The sequence below is a fragment of the Hyposmocoma kahamanoa genome, unplaced genomic scaffold (assembly GCF_003589595.1).
Source record: "Hyposmocoma kahamanoa isolate Upper Pololo Valley unplaced genomic scaffold, ASM358959v1 78, whole genome shotgun sequence".
Lineage (NCBI taxonomy): Eukaryota > Metazoa > Arthropoda > Insecta > Lepidoptera > Cosmopterigidae > Hyposmocoma > Hyposmocoma kahamanoa.
Genome location: NW_020653945.1, coordinates 20,677,316 through 20,699,061, shown reverse-complemented (window position 1 = coordinate 20,699,061; position 21,746 = coordinate 20,677,316). Strand labels below are relative to the sequence as shown.

General features: G+C 34.9%; 1 protein-coding gene across 7 annotated transcripts in view; it reads right to left on the bottom strand.

Moving 5' to 3' along the window:
• LOC113232881 overlaps window positions 1–12,941 on the bottom strand; it is a 26,025-nt gene extending 13,084 nt beyond the window's left edge. For 4 of the 7 annotated variants that reach the window (XM_026467758.1, XM_026467765.1, XM_026467766.1 and 1 more), the window contains exons 1-6: window positions 12,882–12,941; window positions 12,132–12,185; window positions 11,988–12,032; window positions 8,587–8,652; window positions 5,764–5,787; window positions 3,636–3,680 (exon numbers count right to left, since the gene is read on the bottom strand). In XM_026467758.1, the coding sequence (XP_026323543.1) occupies window positions 3,636–3,680; window positions 5,764–5,787; window positions 8,587–8,652; window positions 11,988–12,032; window positions 12,132–12,185; window positions 12,882–12,914 (267 nt within the window). In that variant the 5' untranslated portion in view covers window positions 12,915–12,941. The remainder of the gene's footprint in view (window positions 1–3,635; window positions 3,681–5,763; window positions 5,788–8,586; window positions 8,653–11,987; window positions 12,033–12,131; window positions 12,186–12,881) is intronic. The other 3 variants (XM_026467759.1, XM_026467764.1, XM_026467761.1) reach the window with 2 other exon arrangements.
• Window positions 12,942–21,746: the final 8,805 nt, after the last annotated feature.

Genomic DNA, 21,746 nt, shown 5'->3' with positions numbered 1-21,746 from the left:
ACACACACACACACACACACACACACACACACACACACACACACACATACACACACTAGCACTTGCAGTACGTGTTATTACAGTCAGTACATCATTGTAATGACTTGCAATATATTACTTATAACATAACTATTTATAACATATATAGAGTGCTTGTATATTGGTTAGTATCTCTCTAAAATGACGGCCAACGCGAAGTTTGTTACATACTACCAAAACATTCGCGGACTGAGAACTAAATGCCTTAATTTATTTAATAATATCCTTTATAATGACTTTGGTTTTATTATTATTACCGGGACTTGGTTACAGAAAGACGTATTACATTATGAATTATGTAATAGTAGTAGTAGTACGATGTTCTAAGATGTGATCGAGATTTAGTAAAAACTAATAGGAAAGGAGGAGGTGGAGTTATGACTTGTATTAAACGCGAGTATAATGCGGTGCTAATAAATGCTTGGTCAAGTTCGAGCGCGTCGTTCGAATTAATGTGTGTAACTATACCTGCAAAGTCACTTAATAATAATATCAGCTTGCATTTATTCGTATGTTACGTGCCGCCTGATGAGGTAAAAACCACTAGGGCTTTAGAAGATATTGTAACCAAAATCAAATCTTTTATAAATACAAAACCAAAAGATAACTTTATCCTGATAGGTGATTTTAATATGTCATCCATAAAATGGAATTCTAATGGTTTCACACACTCTCAATCTGTAGCGGGTGATCAAACTTCGGAGAGTATTCTTTTTGAGTTTGCAGATGAGATTGGTTATTGTGGACTGAAGCAGTATAATCTTATTGGAAACCACTATGACAATGTGCTAGATTTGTGTTTCAGTACGTTACCCCTAATTGTTACCAGAACTAAAAACCCGATTATACCGGATGATATTTGCCACCCCCCGTTACATGTAGATATTTTAGATGTATTTACTAAACCCTTAAAGAATGCACACTCGGAACACTTCATACATTCTAAAAGTAATTATGACGAGATTAACTATTTTTTGATAAAATTGACTAGCATTCTTTGTTTACATCACGCACAATTGATGAGGCGATGGAAATTTTTTACTTGAAAGTGTATTCAATTTGATTGTTCCAAAAAAACTTGTTAGTAAAAGTTCCTACCCAGTTTGGTATAGACCCGGTCTCGTTAAAATCATTCGTGAGAAATTTAAGGTACACAGAAAATGGAAAAAATGGAACAATCCTCGTGATTACGACGAATTCGTTCTCCTGAGGGCAAGACAAAAACGGGTGTAAGATATATGTTTCAAAAAATTTACTATGCACTCTCAAAAAAATATTGATATTCACCAAAATATTTTTGGATGTACGTAAAATCAAAAAGAGGTGATTCGAGCTATCCTGCACAGTTTACTCTTGGCAGTAATATAAACCCAGTGCCGTCAGTATCTGTACAGCCTTTAACTCATTATTTGAGAGTGTTTTCAAAGTCCCATCATCAGTATCGGCAACTTCGACGTTAACACCCACGACATCGACCGATTCAATTGACAGCATAGCTGGTATTGATATTAATCTAAGTCGAGTACATAAATTGTTGGTAGCACTGGATCATGATAAGGGGCCTGGTTGCGATAACATCCCTCGAGTGTTCTTAATAAAATGTGCTGATAGTCTAGCCGCTCCTATCACTTTGCTCTTTAAGAAATCCTTAGAATCACAAATTTTTCCCACAGTATGGAAAAAGGTCAATATCATGCCCATACATAAAAAAGGGTCCAGGTCCTCCATTGAAAATTATAGGCCAATCTCTATTTTAAATGTCATAAGCAAGGTTTTCGAAAAAAATATTTACATTTATATTTATCCCGTTATTAACCATGGAATTGCATTAACTTAACATGCTGTCTTGAAATCCAGATCTACAATAACAAATCTTTCTAGTTTTTCAAATTATGTCATTAATGAACTGGAGAATGGAGGTCAGGTGGATGCGGTCTACACTGACTTCCAAAAAGCCTTTGATCGTGTTGACCATGACATCCCTATTAACAAGTTATTGGCTTTGGTTATTCATGGTGACCTGCTTCGTTGGGTTCATTCCTATTTGTCCAACCGCTCCCATGCGGTTATTGTGGGTGGTTACAAGTCTGACTACATTCACGTTCCTTCTGGTATGCCCCAAGGTTCGCACTTGGGTTCTCTCTTCTATAATGTCTACATATATGATATATAGTCCTGCTTTAGAAATTCTCGCCACCTCTTATACGCAGATGATAAAAAAGTATTTCTATCCGTGAGATCATACACCGACTGCAAATTAATACAAGATGACTTAAACAATTTATTTGCTTATTACACACGCAACAACATCACTGTAAATATAAACAAATGCCAATGTATCAGTTACATGCGGAAGAGGGTACCCCATTCGTTTTCATATAATTTTAATGGCATATTAATAGACAGAGTTGAGCAAGTGCGCGATCTTGGAGTAATCATGGACAGTAAAATTACTTTTGTTCCACACTTAGACTGCTTAGTGGGTAGGGCCCTTCGTAGTTTGGAATTTGTTATGCGCACATGTAAACCATTCAACGACATTCAGTCCATAAACACTGTTTATTTCGCATACGTCTGCAGTGTGCTCGAATACGCTAGCCCCATCTGGTTGCCGATTTACAACATTCACAAAAGCCATATAGAACGCATCCCGAAAAAATATGTAAAATTCTTAAAGTTTAAGTTTAAATATAGTGTTGATTTCTATATCGATAGTTGTCGAAAATTTAATTTGAAGACACTTGAAGATATAAAGGTCTTGTCTGATTTTGTTTTACTGTATGACATTATTCGAAACCGGCTTAATTTTCCTTTTTTTTTTAAATTAATTGTCCTGAACTCGTTCCTGGCATTAGATTTTCGGTCCCACGCTATCGCACAAGACATACACGCTTATTTAATGTTCCCCATCACTCAACTAATTATGGACAAAGCGCAGTGCTCACAAGGTTATGCCGTACATATAACAATATCTTTCATGATATAGATTAGTTCAGTGAGTCAAGAAGAACCTACAAGGACTTTGTGTGCAAGAAAATTGCAGTTTGGAATGAATCGCAGAGCCAGTAATGATGGTTGCCATTATTTGATTAATATTATGTTTTATTTTTGTTTTTCTTTTTGCTTAAAGTTACTTAATTTTTTCCTTTCGCAGGACGAGTAGTGTTTATTGTTAGTAGATTTTATGACACGCCAAGACGCCAAGTGATAAGTTTCTCTTTCTTTTTATTAGATACTTATCGTCGTATAATACGCACTTATCTGTATGGACTGTTAATGCCACTTATCTGTGCGGATTGTTAATGCGAGACAGTCTGTTTATTACGACTAAATTATATGTAATCCAGAAAATCTGTAATTGGCCTTACCACTGACTAGCATTAAGTACATTTTACTTGAATTAGGCTGTTGATTTTCTTAAATAAATAAATAAATAAGAAAGTAACTGTGTTTTATTACATGTGTGCGTAATGTGTGAAGTCCCCAACCCCCATTGGAGTCATGTAAATATTGAAATAAACACACCACCACAAATAAACACATTACCACAGTGTAATAGGAAATAATTGGTTACACTGTGATATTACTATGCTTACCACCGAAGGTATATCCATCATTTCACCGGTCTCTCTGCTTTTTCTCTGAAATTTAAAAAGTACAAAATTTTAGAATTACAAACTTAAATCTTTACGAACTACACGTGTATGTGTGTGTTTGGACATGTGTATGTAAAAAACCAACCTTAAAATTTTGTGGAATTACATCTATTTACCAAGTTTTATTGAAATCGGTTAACGGAACATGCACGGAACTGGATTCAGCCCATAGTTTGCCACCCTCAGAGGTGGAATATTTTCTCGAAATTTAAATGGACTGACTCTTTCCAATAAAAAAAATCAAAATCGGTTCACAAATAATCGGAGTTATCGCGTAACACACACACAAAAATAAAATACAGTCGAATTGAGAACTTCCTCCTTTTTTGAAGTCGGTTAAAAAGTTAACGTAAAGCAAATGATGGCCATTATAAAAAATATACAAAATGTACTCCTTGACTATCTGCAATTACGCAATTACAAACTGCCTTTGAAAATTTGTAAAACGGATTTTTTTTTAATAAAATTTTATTGTAAGTAATGAAACTATTTTTCCGGATTAAAATCGCGTATATTTGTTTTTTCAAACAAACCCAAAAAAGTTTATTTGAAAAAACAAATTTACGCGATTTTAATCCGGAAAAATAGCTTTATTTCCAATGTGTAACAATTGTGAAAACCTAAAAATTTTATAATTTACATGCTTAAAAGACAGACCATTTGGACAAGTGGACTGATCAGGAAAATAGACCGACCTGGAAATTAGACGAAGTGGGAAATGGGCGAATAGGGAAAAACAAGTGCACCGATCGGGAAAGCAGACGAATAGTGAAAATGGACCAATCGGGAAAATAGACGAAATGGGAAATAGACCAATCGGGAAAGTGGATCAATTGGACAAAACCAATTGCACCTGAAGTTAAATACTGTAATAGGTATACGTAGCGAGGAATGGTGAAGAAAGACGCTTGGAGTCTCCAACAGTTTAACGGCGTTTATTGACGTATTTGTATGATCAACATAAGAGACGTGCTCTCTTATGAGGAACGACGATTCTATGAGCTTTCACTAAGTATCCGGATCATCGAGCGAGCAGAAGGCGCGTATTACCTTTAACAGCTTATATGACTTACTATAGCTTTTTCTCTTATAATCTCTTTTTGGCTTTCTGAGCACTTTATATTATTTCATGTTGGTGGAAATTCGTAAATCGCATTGGGTTACTCATATTTAAATATACTATAATTGTATTATTTGTCCATGAATTTCCCTAAAATGTATAATTAAATAAATAGTGAACATTTCGATAGCGCGTTCTATTTTGATCTCAATGCCATCTAACGGCAAGGCGAGGTTACAAATATTTCATTACAGTACTAATTATTTTAAAATTAATTACTTTTTATTAAAAATATTCATGTGATAGATACATAACAACGAACAAAATGGGCCGCATCGGCAATAAAGGCAAAACCTACTTCACATAAAGCTCCTTGCAATATACCTACAGATATAATTATGTTGCTGTAATCATAACATTAGATCTACCAATCTATTCGTACTTAATTTATATAAACATTGTCCTTTTGTTTAAAAAACCTTATGCTTTTTCTATATAAAGCGAAAATATTATATAAATTTTCTATATAAAAAATATATAAACGAAATACGCGTATATCACACATACAGTTGTTTCTATTTAAATGGTCTTTTACGTACAGAACTTCTGCGCCCACTCCGTCTCTATAGCAATAATTTAATCCTTCCAAGTGAAACCAATGAACAAAATTCGCAATTAATTTACAATACTGATTTTGCCTTTTGCTAAAAAATATCATGTTTCACGTGAAAAAAGGCCCAAATTCAGTAAACAGAACGAATAGCCTGTCGTCTTCGCCACAATAAGAATTGAAATGTGAGTGAATGCAAACTGCAATTAAGCTCCCTGTTACTTATATACATTTATTACAATAATGATAGTAACATGTAGAGTGTATGTAATTAATAAAAATTCGAAGTCTGTAAACCTTATGGTTATCAAAGTTTTTTTTATATAAAACACTTCTCTTAATATCACAGGTAGAGAAACATTACTTTATTATCGTTGCTTAAAGTGTTTTTTACGTACAAAATTTCTGCGTCCACTCCGTTCCTAAAATAAAATAAATAAAAAAACTAAGTGAAAAACTGACTCGGCAAAATGGTTAATTAATTAACTCTCCTAAATACCTTTCGTTACATATCCGACACTCAATCAGAGGGAGTTGTTATTAATAGCCAAGACACAAAACTTTAATTCCAAGATCCTAAATTTATACAAATCCCGTAGAATCATGGAGGTTTATAAAAAACCATCCAAGAGCGTGTCGGATACGATTAAAATGTGATTTCTAAGCCAAGAACGTTTTAAACACATTACATTTTAAATTTATTTTTATGCACGAAGTGCTAATGTAAGTAAGTAATGTAAGTTGTAAGTAATGTAAGTTATTAAAATGAGAGATTTATGTACAAAAAGCTGTAAAATTTTTTAACAAAGTATTTGTTATGATACCACGTAACGGGACGAATAAATTGCGTGGTGGAAAGCGACACGCCTATCCATTACAGGTGCAGTACTATTCAAAGCTTTATATCGCAAAGTTTTGAGGGACACTGCCACATGTCCGTGACCCTAAGACATAAAGTTGACAAGTTCCACGTGCCTGTCATTATACCACCACCCTTACTTACTCAAAGTGCATTTGTTTCAATTAAAAAATCTCCTATGTAGATAGCTGTTGATGTGTCGAGAATCTTCTGCTTTTTTAAATTGTTATTTTTTTTAATTAGCCAACAATAGTTTTTTATTGTTGGATAAAGGCCTCTTCCTCGTACTTCTAATTCTCTCCATCCACAGCAATCCCATCCAATAAGTCATCCCGTCAATTACGCCTGGGCCTGCCGCGCCATCGATGGCCATCGTGTTTTATTTAATTGTAATTTTTTAAAGAATTTATTCTTGTTAATCTCAAATCCAAATAATCATCATTTTACAGGTAAGCAAATCTGAAAAAATGGAGTAAAAATTTCTAGGGGTTGCTCTTTGTAAATAAACATTTCGATATTTTTTTTTATACATGACAGGCCAATGACTCCATTGCACCTGATGTAAAATGGTAAACGGAATCCAAACTTGAAGGAAGCTAGTACAGTGTTAATATAATCACCACCCTAGCCTACATGCCTACAAGATGCCACTTCCTACCTCGTTTGTAGGACCCCATATCGTAAGATAGAGGGAATACGTGCGCTGGAAGGAAGTTCCATTTCTCAACTGTGTGTCAGAGGAAGGTGCCACCAAACCTTTTAGTTCTCGATGGCGTACGGCTAGTCGTAAAACGGTATCTACGAAGGCCAGCACATGTGCTTCGGAGCAGGAAAGGGGAGGGCAGAAAGAGGTTGTACAGTTCTTTAGAGCACTCGCCATAGAACAATACTCAACGCAAGACCTACTCGTAGCTTGTGCTTTGTACAAGAGGCGTAATTGGTCAGGCGTGAGGAAACGACGCACCTTGTTCAGGACACCGACTTTTTGTGAAGCTGTTTTTATCACCTTTTCGATGTAACTAACTCCTTGGATTCAGATTGGAGCAGATCTCCATACCAAGCAAGGTGATACTGCTTTGATGCATCAGATTTGTGTTCATCAGAGAAAGAGCGGGAAGGAACGGTATCAATTTTGCCGTAAACGCGGAGACTTGTGTTTTCTTGGCAATGAACTCAATAAGCGTCCAGCCGAGGGGCAGCCGAGATATCCGTCGTGAACTGTGCTATCATCTGCATAGCAATGAATGTTCCCTAGAGAGAGCATATCATTGATATGCGAAAAAGCGTGAGGGATAAAACGGATCCTTGTGGTACGCCAGCATTAACATTCATGAACTTAGAAATGCAGCCCTCAGAAACTACAAGAATTCTCCGCTCACGAAGAAAGTCAGCAATCCAACCGCATAACTGGTCTGGCAAACCGTATGCCGGAAGCTTGGAGAGAAGAGCTTTGTGCCATACACGATCAATTGCTTGGGCTGAAGTCAACACTTATTAGTCAAAAACTTATTAGCCAAAGACTCACCCGGTTTGATAAGTACGCTAGAAGGTCACCCGTCAATCGTTTCGGCGAAAACCCGTCAGTATGGGTATCATTAATTATAGAGTGATCTTCTAGGTATTGGATCAGTTGCTTGTTGAGGATCCGTTCGAACACTTTGCATATGATGTAAGTGATGGCTATGGGGCGGTAATTAGTCGAGTCTGAACGGTCGTCTTTTTTAAGGACAGGTTGCACATTAGCCCCTCTCCAAGAGTCCGGTACACGACCAAAAAAGAACGACAGACGGTACAGACGCGTTAACATTGGGGACAACTCAGGTGCGCAGTTTTTCATAACAACCGCTTGGATGCCATCAGGACCACTAGCTTTCGCTAGAGACTGCAGCTCCAAGAGAAAGGGTGCTGGTGAAATTACTAGCACATTGGACTTGTCAACTTATGTCTCAGGGTGACATGCGCAGTGATAGTGCTCCTCAGATCTTTGCGATTCAAAGCTCTGAGTAGCACTGCCACTGTTATGGATAAGCGTGTAGCTTGCCATCAGGCCCACACCTTGTTCGTTCCATCACTTGACATTACAAAAAAATAAAAAAACTTATTTTCACTATTATGACTGTGTAAGTGTGTCGCTTACCACCAGATGCACGACTTGTTTGTCCCGTCACTTGGTATCGTAATAATATCAGATCAATAGTGTCTTTCAAAAAGGATCTGGTTAAAAGTACTAAGAATAAAAGAGAATATGAAAAGGCCGACGCAAGTGAAGGAAGCACAAGAAGTGTGTCAGGAAATCAATTAGAGGTTCGTAACCCATATGAAGATAAGCACGTATGTTTGTATGTTTGTTGTTTAAAATTACCACTGGTATATTCTCGTATATGGACGGTGTACGCTCAGGGCTATGATAGGATCTCTCGTATAGTCTCTGCAACAATACATACTAGATTATTTGGTGCGTTAAAACAAATGCCATTTTGTGTGAAAAAAATATAATAAATAATATTTTATTAGTTGATGTTTTGTCACGGTCGAGAAATGTCGATTGAAACGTCGACCCTTTTTAGTACTCTTAGAAACTTGCGATCGATATAAATCGATATTCAGAGAAAATGTTTTGGACACTGTAATCAATAGATGTGTTTCGTTACATTCAGCTATTTTAGTCAAAACGTTTGACGTTTCTTGATTGTAAACATTGTTAATCGATGAAATTTTGAAAATTGACAAAAACGCAACGTGTTTTGATAAAGATTTCAAAATTTTTCGACTTATCGTCTCTACTAGTATGCAAATAATTTTTTTTTTTCAAAACGATTAGTAAGCTTATCTGTAGATATTGAGGATGCACACACCACACCACACACACCACAGTGAGATATAAGGGAGCAATCACCACCTAAGCTCTTAACGGCAACCTTACCTGCACGTGGTGCAGCCTGCAGTAACTAACAAGGCTCTGGAGACCAGTCGATGGCAGTATAGCCCTTCCCATAATGATACAGTAAAAAAAAATCACACATTCAGACGTACCTACAACCGGATTGAGTCAACATTACGCATTTTCTGCGACTAAACTTATACAATTGTGTCATTTCCTATTGAATGAGGACATGAGAAAAAAATAGCTAATAGTATGTATAACAATTGATACAATTTCAAACTAGTGAATTATCTGTAGACCTTCGGGTACGATTTATTATTTTCATATTCTTCTTCGCATATCGACTCTGACTTTCATATTTGTGAGGACCAGTGGCGTACCACCTTTCCAAAAACAATCTAATTTCAATGTAAGCTTAAAATAAGCTTATTATAATATTACTCATTTTCGTACCATGACGAACCTGTCAACCAAGTAATGTATTATTGCACAAGTGATTGAAAGAACGAATGATTTCCCAATATTGTCAATTCCTTACTAAAAATAGGAAAGTGATAACGCTATGTGCACTATATAACGCCATCTCTTTCTTTTTGATGTTCCGAATCGTCTTATCGTAGTATAATGTTTAAGTACTTAATGTTATTTACGTTCAGAGAATTTTAACAGTTAAAAAAGAAATGTATGTAATAATAATATCTATTAAAATAACGTTGTTATCAATAATTATTCCGCATTTTTATGAAGAAAAATAAATAAAACAAGCTGAGTCTTGATATTCACGTTTTGAATTCGGAACTATAGTCTAGTGTCAACTGTTACTTTGCCAAGGAGCATATAGATGGCGCTGTTGTAATTTTGCGAAATAAACATAGAGTATTTTTATTTAACGAAAAATTGTTTACTATGTGCTATTAAATAAAAAATAAACAAAATATTGGAGAGATATATATAAATAAATAATTTCAACTTAACTTTTAATTATTACAAATCAATATTAAGACAATGAAACAGAAAATAATATTGTTTCCATTGCCTCCGTATAACTATTTTAAGTTTGCTAAATTTGACATAAGAGCAATATTACTTTAATGTTAAAGTGGCTAGTGTTTGGGGGAGGCCTATGCCCAGCAGGTGTGGTTATAGCTCTGAGATTGCATGTATTTGTGCTGTCTCTCTACAGATTATGGCACATATTTGTCTTGTCCTGCGTGCCTCTACACCTGCACACGTAAGGGCCTGTACCATGCCACTGATAACGACTATTCATTCACTCAGTTCATACCATGGCGCGACTTTAACATTAAAGTAATATTGATCTTATGTTCTGTTGTTATGTACGTTCGTTAATTTTACAGTAGGTAATCATATTGACAGAAAAAATAGAATTTTAACGAAAAATAGTAAGAAATTAAAAAAAAACGAACGCCGCCTGTCATTATCGGGCCATTTTTATTCCATGTATTTGGAAGTTGAAAATGAACTCACTGAAAATAACAATTGAAAATACGCTCAATTTGCTTAAAATGCCGTGCCTTCATTTTTGCCTACTTTTTTATTATCTTATGTAATATTACACTGCTTTAGTCTCATTAGTACACTACCATTTATAAAGCTTTAATATCAAGTGAAATACAATTTGATAAAGTTGGGTAGTTGTTAGAAAAAATTAAAATGGGGAATTGTTTTAAAATATATTTCAGAAAAAAATATTGATACTGTTTTCTCAAAAATATTTTTCTAATTTCTATGATATTATTCATACATTCGCCATTACACAATATTATTCTCCGTTACCCAATCTTTCGTGGGTAATTTAAACCTTGTAATTGTACAATTGTACACCTTTCATTAAAGTTATGCCTTTGTATTTATTTATCTATATTTATATGAATATTTTGACGTGTATGACCTTTATATAACTTTCTAAATTCAATCACTATCCCTTTTCCAAGAATCTTCGTCTATTTATGTCTGTGTGCAGAATGAAATATGAGGGTTATTTTAATTAATCTGAAATTCCTTAGCAAGGAATTCCTGTTATTAACACAAACAACTTTTATTTTACTTGGAAAAATTCCTAACAAAATTATTTTTTTTATTGATTTCCGATACAAATCCGATGTAAATTTTTCTGGGAATTAGTAAATTTTGAACCGCATTTTTGAACGTCTTATTACACCAAAGGATTTTCGTTTTAATAACAAGGATGCCGTGTTAAGAGCACTTGGGTTAACTCGAAATAACCCAATTAAAAATAACTCATACATATTATATATTTTAGTCCTCGAGTTACAATCACACTACGCCAATTTTTCAATAGTACATCGAAATAAAATTAATTTTACTTAATAATATTTTTAATCACGTAGGATGATTTTACCGATAAAATGTCAACACAACTCTGCCTTATATATAGCAATATATAGCAACCCGTCGCTGCTAAATGTAAGAAAATTAAACGAAATTAATATTTTGCACTAAGCTATTATATTATAACAGTAAACGCATAACGAAATCACGTGTAATAAATTCGAGTCGTATTCAAATTATATAAAATAACTTGAATTTACTACAAAAGAAAATTTTTGTATTATTTAACAAAATTTATTAATGCTTCACTAAAAGCACCACAGTCAAAAATACATAAAAATCAAAGTACACAATAAAAAACCTCGTCTAATTAATGAAGTTTGGATCATAACATTGATATTTTTATGTTCAAAGGATTTGTGCCTCGAAACATTGTTACGCATAAATTCAGGTTTAGAAAAATACAAAAAGGAACGAAAATGTACTTAATTATAAAAATAAATCATTCTGTTTTTTAAATACCTTATAATGGACTTTATTAAATTACTTTTAATTTTTTTACTTACGAAAGGTAAATGTTCGATATCAATTTGACTTTCACGGCGTCTTGTCTGAAATTGGTTAGACTACGTTAATAGTTAATACTGTTTTTTTGTTTGGTTATTTTGTGAGACACACTCATGAAAATGTAAAAATAACAATCATAGTACCGATAAAATGGGAAAGGAACCCAGTAAGACAGCCCCATTACAATGCAGTACTGCCTGAAAAAAGAAATAACCAATTCATTTCTCAATTATACAAATTAACTAAATTGAAATTGCTGTCTACAGTAAGTTGGAATTCACATTTTGGACATTCGAATCCTATTCCAAGTGGCATAGAGCTTTAATATCTGTGTAAGATGTGCCGTTGTCCGTACACAGGTGTTGCGTTTACAATAGCACGGAGATAAGTATATTTTTCCCACTTCTAGAAACTCGTGTTCTCCAAAAAGAAGGCAAAGATCACGATAAGGTATATTACACTAAGTATACAATGAGTTTTGTTATGTATGATATCCAGTGACGGGATAAACAAGTCGTACGGGTGGTAAGCGACACTGCAGCTGTTATGCTTGCAGTGCTGCTCAGAGCTTTAATTACGACGAACAGAACACTGCCACTGCGCCGTCATTCTGATATATATAATTGACAAGTCCTGTGTACCCATAGTTTTACCAGCACCCAGACACTTTTCAAAACTGGAACGCAGTAACGGCTTGGTGGTAGAAATAGCTATGGTGGCAGTAGTTCCCTGGACAGACTCTTTATTATCATCACTTCATTTGAAAGACGCCTGATAACCTTAGATCTCCCCTAAAGATCGGCAAAACTTTTTATTTACCACTTAGTTAACCAGTATCATGGATTAATAAAAAAATACTGAATAATAAAAAAAACTGATAAAAATATGCTTACTGTAGCAAAAATTAGAGTTATAGCGCTATACATAATTTATTTTAATACATAATCTTGGCAACATATAATTTTGAATTTTTTTTTTTACGAAAACGTACGAAACATTTAAACGTTATGGTTATGATTCATAAAAGTCATCGCTGTGAAATTGACACACAACTTTACGATTTTAACTAATAGATAACGGAATCCTTAAGATAAAACTTTAGGTTTTATTTTATGTACGTTTTCTTATGCTTGATATTTTAACTGCAACTTTATTACAGATGACTAGAGGCGTTCGTGATGGAAGCGTCATTGTGCCACAACAAATGTAAATGATTAACCTATACATGGTTAATCAATGAGCAACCTATGGGACACAGAGAAGAATAATTTTAAATATTGTAGGTAGGATATATCATTTAACTTCATGAAGATATTTTATGTTTAAAAGTAAGTAATACAGCATTCAAAGACTTAAAAGTTACTTGTCTCGTTTCGGAATCGAACGAAAAAAAAATTATGAATTAATTACAAATATGGCAGTTTCAAGTGATTCTTTTTTTTTAATGAATTTTATAATAGGACAGTGACTTTTAATTTAAAATACTATGTTACTCAGAAGTACTTAATTTTTATAAGGATTAATTAAAGACAATTTTTTTTTTCGCATTTGATCGATTCGATTCGTAGATATTACACAGTATTACTTACTTTTAATAACAAAATAATATCTCCATGAATCAAAATACCCTATCTACATTATCTACGTACTTTCCCTCTGAGTCCCGTAGACGTGGAACATCCTATATACTTAAGTATTAGAAAAGGGGCAAGGTGTGGCACACACTACAATGCAATAACTTTGACGACGCGCTGCATATACTCACGGCGATTTGCAATGCCGATAGTAAAAAATAAACATTTTGTTATTCATTTGTACGCATTTTTTTTTAACGCACACACTCAACATAGCCCCGCACTACGGAAACCCTGTGTCGCGGGTGCCATGGACACACACTTAGACAACCACAAATTACACCCAAACTCACGAGAGAAATAATTGTAGGCCATACAAATATTTCTCCCGGCCCGGGAATCGAACTTGGGACCTCTGCGTGGCAGTCCGGTATGGTAACCGTTCGGCCACGGAGGCAGTTTGCTTTATGCGCGACGAAATGGAGATAGCATGATATGTCTAAATAAATAAATAATATTTTCTCGGTTTCAGAGCTTGTACCATGTTTCAAAAATTGTCACCCATTAAATAAAGCATAAAACCCACGAAGAACGACTGCGAGTCGGACGCGAGCACGGCGGGTGTAATTCCTTATATTTATATCATTGACTTACAAATAAATGGACGACCGGTCTAATACAAAAACCACGAAAAAAATGTCCCAAGTCAACCTATTCGAAATTTAAATTGTAATGTCATCGAAGTATCGCGCTGTCAGTAGAACAAATGAAGACTAAAGCGGAGTGTCGCGCTCTGTATACGATTTTAGCGCCTTACAAGTGCGGACACTTTTTAGCGCGGACCCGACGTCCATATAATTGTAAGTCAATGATTTATATGGACGACAACGTACCACGCGCGGGCACTAGACGAGCGCAGGTCGGGTCCCGCGCCCGCCGTGCTCCCGACCCGCACCCGCTGTCAGAGTATGTCACGATAAGAGTATTATTATTATACAGCGACGCATGTAGGAGAACAAACAAAATGTGAGGATATATAATCTCAGTACTGAGTATTCAAAAAACCAACCTCAAAAATTCGTGGAATCACATCTATTTGCCAAGTTTTTTTTAAATCGGTCACCTGAAAGTACTCGAAACCGGACTCGTCCCCTAGGTTGCTACCCTTAGAGGTGGGATATTTTCTTCAAATTTAAAAGGGACCAATACGGAGGTGACCTCCTTCTCAAAAAAATCGGTTCTTAAATACCTTTTTATCGCGTAACAAACGTACAAAAAAAATTACATTCGAATTGAGAATATTCTCCTTCTTTTGAAGTCGTTCAAAAATAGTTTTTTTTTTGTTTATATTTTATTAAACTAACATCTTTTAATACAAATTTTAATAAAAGGAAATTTACTTTTTTTTGAACTGTGTTTTATGAGAACCTGCTGAAAATTTAAAAACTGTAACAATTTAACATTGATTAAAAAAAAAAACTATTTTTTCAACTAATCTTTATGAAACTTAAAAGAAAGCCAAATTTAGTCGATTAAAACCAATTATTTGAAAAAATGGCATTCGACTAATTTTTATTTTCAAATTACACCTGTTAGGCAAACAATCGACCAGAATTTTTAAAAAAGCACTGCATTCTTTTGGGTAATTTATTATTGTTCCGCTACATGAACCTGTGTGTGTATAAATAAATCAACAATTGCACATTTCAATTAATAAAATAATGTAGCCCAAATTTATTTGTAAATGTAAACAGTGATTGATCGGTAAAGTTAGACCTCATTAATCAGCATTAACACCACGTTCAAATGTCAGGGGCATCATCAGCTCCTTAGGTAAAGAAGCATCCAACTCTTTCTTTGTGTTAAAACAGACTCTGGCCAATCGTCATTTTTAATTCTTGCCGACTAAAAAGAAAAGTCAATGTCATAATGGTTTTTTAATTGTAGTACATAATAGACTTTGTGATATATCATTGGTCAGTTTCAATTTCTAACTGAATTTCCTTGTCATATATTTAGGCAGCCAGAGGCATCGTCAATACACTTGACGGTTAAGCATCCATCCCTAAACATTCTTTTCTTCTTAATTAGCCAATTACTTAAATCAGGCATTGATCTAATTACCATTTCAAATTATTATATACGCCGTAACGATTGTTATATTGTACTTAGTAGATAATGAACTTCGTGCTACATCATTGGTCAGTTTCAATTTCTTATTGACTTTCGCTCTCATAATAAAACCGGCAGTCCATATTTCCTATTGATTTTTTGACGCAAAAGAATTATAACGAATGACGCGATTCGTTTGCTCGGAACAGTTCATATTTAGAAGTAGAGTAGGTTTGTAATGCAAATATGATTAGAAAAAAAAAAACATTTAAGTTACGAGTTTGAAAAAGTAAATACATTTATATTGGAAGCCAGGAAGTTCAGTTTGGCATTGACGTTGTCGGATGCAACAGCGCATTTACGCTGTGGTTCAAGTTACAAGAGTTTGAAACGGAATTTTTAATTTTTTAAGAGAATAATTAATTATTTAATATTGCGAAAATCTATGGCTGACAATTTTCTTGAAACCACTAGTTTGTAATACCATTGACATTCCACTGACATTATATTTCGATATTAGAGCTATATAGAATATCAGTGGAATCGCAGTGATGACATTAATTCATTCAATCATTGACGTGCTATGTTGCCTTACCAAACCGACCATGGAAATTACTATGCATTTTAATCTCTATGTCGTTTAATCAACAGCTTAGTCTTCAAATTAAATATTTTTATGTCAAATAATTAGTAGACTACACCATCGCGACATTGAAGAGCAAAATACCAAACAAGTACGTACTTGGTGCCCAGGTGGAGCCTATTTATCGGTCTCACTAGCATAAAATAAAAGATGGCTACTTTAGAAGAAGGGTCCTTCATAGGGGAGTGTACGGACAAACGTGGCTGACCCGAGCCGCTTTATAGCTAGTAGGGCTAGCACGATAAGGTGCGACTCGCGCAGCCCAGATCGACGCTAATAATTTAACTTTAAAGCCAGTCTAATATTCAGCAACAAATACAATATGTTTTAAAATATAGTGAATAGGTTTGTAATGTTCATTCTTTTGAATTAAACACAGGTGTTTGAAAAGGCGTTTCTCTTGCAGTGATGAAGTATCAGGCCTTATACATTCCAGTACTGGTCAGAGGTCCCCTTTAAACAGACGGTTTATGTAGGTTTAGGTACTCACATGAAGGTTTTTTACTAATAGTTTTTTACCTGTTCAAATGTCTTAATATAGGTTTGCCAAAACGAAAATGCGTAAAGTATTTAAATGAAAAACATTTAACAAAATGAATATCAAACTAATCAATGATACTTATATTTATTCGCCATGTTAATCTACAATATTTGGAGTAAGTTTGGTAAGTAAAATTGGTTTAGTAAAATTATGTTTTTATGTCAAAATTACAGCTCTAAGTGTCGTGTCATGGCCTCTTCGTTATCAAGATCGTGACCATTGAAAGAATTTTGAAAAGACCGAAACAAGTGAAAATCTGAAGGGGCTATATTGGGTGAATACGGTGGATGACACATTACAACCAACTGCTGTTTTTTGAATACGGTGAATGAGGTAACACATCTCTACCGAACTGTCGTTTTAGACGTTTTTCATGAATTGTAAATCTATCTGCATATTCTTAGAAGATGTGCTATTTTTTCAATTGCATGGGTGATCTTCTGCGCGGTCCAGTGCCCTCTACTCTGCCCTTTACGACAAGACGCTCTTTGGAGTCAAATCTACGTCTTGAGTATGTCCGGAGAACTTCATGGTGGGAGTTTGCACTATAGCAGACAGACGCCGTTTGATGCCGAATTCTTGGAGCATGGAGATCTGAACGAAACTATCCACGACACCCAATCATAACGAGGGACAACCCGTTACAGAAATAATATAAACGTAGCTTTAGTTCAGGTTTTTTCTTCTTTGCACCATATTTTACTAAGAGCAATACTTTGTTATAATTATTAATACAAAGATCGAACACTCAGAAACAATTCCTTCGATCCGGCCGGATTCGAACCGACGTCTTCTAGCTTACCGTGCCAGACGCTATACCAATTAAGCCACGGAACGAACCAGCGGACCTCACGAATATTTCTATGTGCTTGCGTCGTGTCTTTGTATTTGGTTTTTCAACGACTTTTTAGTCGTAGCGCCATCTATGAGAAATCTATGAAAGATTTATCACCCCGTTAGTATCTTTACACCAGTCCTAGCGAGTGATGTCGCTATTCACTGTGGTTTAAATTTTTATTGAATTGATATTCAATTATTTTTTGTTAAATTACCTACTCAACTAGTTTGTTATAATTAACTACCTCCGTGGCCGAACGGTTACCATGCCCGACTGCCACGCAGAGGTTCCAGGTTCGATTTCCGGGTCGGGAGAAATATTTGTATGGCCTACATTTATTTCTCTCGTGAGTTTGGGTGTAATTTGTGGTTGACTATGTGTGTGTCCATGGCACTCGCGACACAGGGTTTCCGTAGTGCGGGGCCATGTTGAGTGTGTGCGTTATTATTTTTATTATTATTCTTATAAATACAAAGATCGAACACTCAGAAAAAATTCCTTCGATCCGATAATATCGATAATTGTAACAAACATGTGGAGTAATTTCACAAAAAATAATTGAATATCTATTTAACAAAAAATTTAAGAGCAATACTGTTGAATTTCAACCTTTCAACTAAAGGGAAACGTGCTGTTGTGTGTGTCGAACCTAGTGTCGAAACTACATAGACGTGACGTACGTTCGGGAAACTCTCACTCAGTATGAAAGAAAATTGTTTTCTTAAGTTGAGTTTCAATGAATCCTACAACTTATTTATACATTCAGGCGTTACTTTGCGGGAATAAATGTTAGCAAAAATGGGAATAAATATTATAATCTTCTAATTATTTCCAGCTATTTATTCTGAGTGAGCTCATTGTTCAACCGAGCGTGGAACAATCAACAACTCCAGAGGATGACTCGTAAAGAAGCGTAATATAAATTAATTAATACATTTTTAAATAATTGTTTTATATTATTTTTTATCGCATTGTAATATTTCTGTACTATTTCCTCTAATTTGATTGACAATAATATTATTATGAATGAATTGTTAATTTTATAATTATTGTATATTTTTGGTGATGATCTTTGTAACTGTAGTCGCGTTTGTGTTATTTTATTTCATTTTATGCGGAGGGGGGTCAAAGTCAAAGATCGTTAATTCCAAAGGTAAAATAAATTTACACTTGAAAACGTCATATTTACTTTACATTGCATTACATTAAGCACTGCTCCTTCACTACGCTGACTTCCTTGAGAAGAACGAGCAAGAAACTATACGGATTGCAATTTTCAAATAAACTTTAATCCTATGGAATACACTTTGAATCAAATTTGTGTGGATTCTGGAGCCATGTCGTCTTTCCATACATCTTTATCTAACACGTAGTCTTCAATTTTGTAACATGACTTTGCAATCAAAATATTTTTAATGTAGTTTTTTAAACTTAGGAAATGATAATCTTAATATACGGAGAGATAGCTTCGGAATAATATTGTAAAAACGTATACAGTTCCCCATAACCGCTCACGCGATGCGCTCCTCCTACCGCAAAATGGCGGCTATTTGGTTTCGCAAATTAGAAAAGCATTCACTTTAAATACAAGTTTTTATAAATAAAAATTATTATTCTGCATTGCTAAATAAATACCCTCCTTACTACCAACAAAAACATCTCAAATAAAATGCAGTAATACACCGCAAATCCTGCACAAAAAAGTACTAATTAAATTTTTGGTGTACTTGGATAAATATGATAATATTCCGTTTGAGTGGTTCTAACATTTACCATGAAATTACTCCTTAAAGTATAGTTTATAAACATTTATATTCAGGGTAAACTTAAAAAACGCTACTTACGGTATGTTTTCAATAAATAAACACCGAAATCACTAGCCCAAACAATCACACACACGATTGTCGTGACGTATTTTTGAAGTTATTTTTTTTTAAATGGCAGACCCAGGCATTAAAAACTTTATGGTTTGCTAGAGTAGTTACCGAAATAGCAATTAATATTAGTTCTTTTACTTTTTATAATGTTGATATCCGATAAATCGGTATAAAATCATCACCGGAACCTCTAGGTGTGGTATTCGTCTACGGCCGCATGTATCGCGTGAGCGGATAAAAGAGTCGTTTACCTTGGTTAAACGAAATCGTGGCACCATGAGTTTGGACTTAGCTCTAAGGTTAATATTATGGATATCTTCTTTCTTATTGAAATTATGTATATTTTTACGGGCATAAAAAATATTTGAGTAAATGTACTGTGATGCCACAGTCATGATACCAGTCTACTTAAACTTTTCTCTGAGAGAAACCCGAGGGCCTAGACGGTACACAGAACGAATCGCTCGTTTTTGCAATACAAACATGGTTTGAGTATTTGCCGCTTTACCCCACATGAGAATCCCGTAGGACATTATACTATGGAAGTAACTAAAGTAAACTAGTCTAGCAGTACTAACATCGGTAAGCTCGCGTATCCTGCGGGCTGCGTATGCAGCGGAGCCTAATCTGCTGGCCAGGGCAAATATATGTGAAAACCATCGAAGTTTACTATCTAAGGTCACTCCCAAGATTGCTTTATTAACAAGGTCTAACTTTTCTCCGTTTATTTCTATGCTTGGACTAGTCGATTTTACGTTAGATAATTCAAATTTAATACATTTTGCCTTCTTGGCATTTAGCAACAAATTGTTAGCGTTAAACCAATAAACTACCTTAGAGATGGTATCATTAATAAGGTCTTAGTTAATGTCATGTCTGTCTGTTTTAAAAATCAAGGATGTGTCGTCAGCAAACAATATTATTTCGTAATGGTCCTTAACAAAGAATGGCAGATCATATAAATCAGAAATAAGAAAAGTCCAAGTATTGAGCCCTGCTGAACACTCATTTTTACCGGAGAACCCAAACAAGTCACTCCATTTATGTCTACTTTCTAAATTCTACCGTTGACATATGGCGATACAAGTTCCGACGCCTTGCCATTTACATCGTAATATTCCAGCTTCCTAATAAGAGTAATATGGTCAACGCAATCAAATGCCCTTTGAGAGATCACAGAAACCACCAATAGCGTTCTGGGACCTTTCCCAAGTATAAAAGTTGTGTTTTAGTAACGCTACCCCCGCATCGCTAGTCGATCTACCACTAGTAAACCCGTATTGTTCACTATGAAAAATAAGATTCCTACCGAAATAGGACAGTAATTGAGTCAGTATGACCTTTTCGAATATTTTACTTAAAGCTGGTAAAATTAAAATGGGCCTACAGTTGATAGAATCAACTTTTCTACCGCTTTTGAATAAGGGAACAACCTTGCTGTATTTCATTAAATCAAGAAAAAACTCCTTCGTCAACGCACCTATTGAAAGCTACAGCTAAATGTGTGGACATTATATCAATAACTGTGTCTATGACTTTAGTTGATATGCCCCAAAGATCTTCAGTTTTTTTAACATGTATTGATTTAAAAGCTTTTATGACGTCGCGTCTTATGGATTAACACGACGGAAATTGAATAAACTGCCACAAACGTAATATTTTTCTTTAGGAGATTAACAGCAAGAGAAGGGGAGGAATTTAATGATTTTGTAGTGTTCATAGCAACTTCCGAAAAGAACGATTCAAAAGCTTGAGTTACATTATCTTTAGATTTTATAAGTTTACCGTCTAATTCTAAAACTATGGTTGAATTGACAATGTGGACTGTGGGGATGAAGTATGTTTTACCTCAACTAGTTCATCTGTTTCACCAAGCTCATCCTGTAGAAGAACTTGAGTAAGGTCTCTATATATTCAGTATCCAGCTTCAAAAGTTCATTAGTTGCGGCTGAAAGTTCTTCTAATTGTGGGCGTTTTTTATGATAGAATAAGTGCGCATTTGACCTCCAACTCACCTGATAAAAAGTGACGACGAGGTCGACGATGGATCATGGACATCTAAATAATGCCTATTCACTCTCGCCTTGAAAATACCCAACATATAGCGTTCAGGGACTATGTCTGCGGGCACGGAATTCCACTCCATAGCTGTTCGCCATATGAATATCCACAA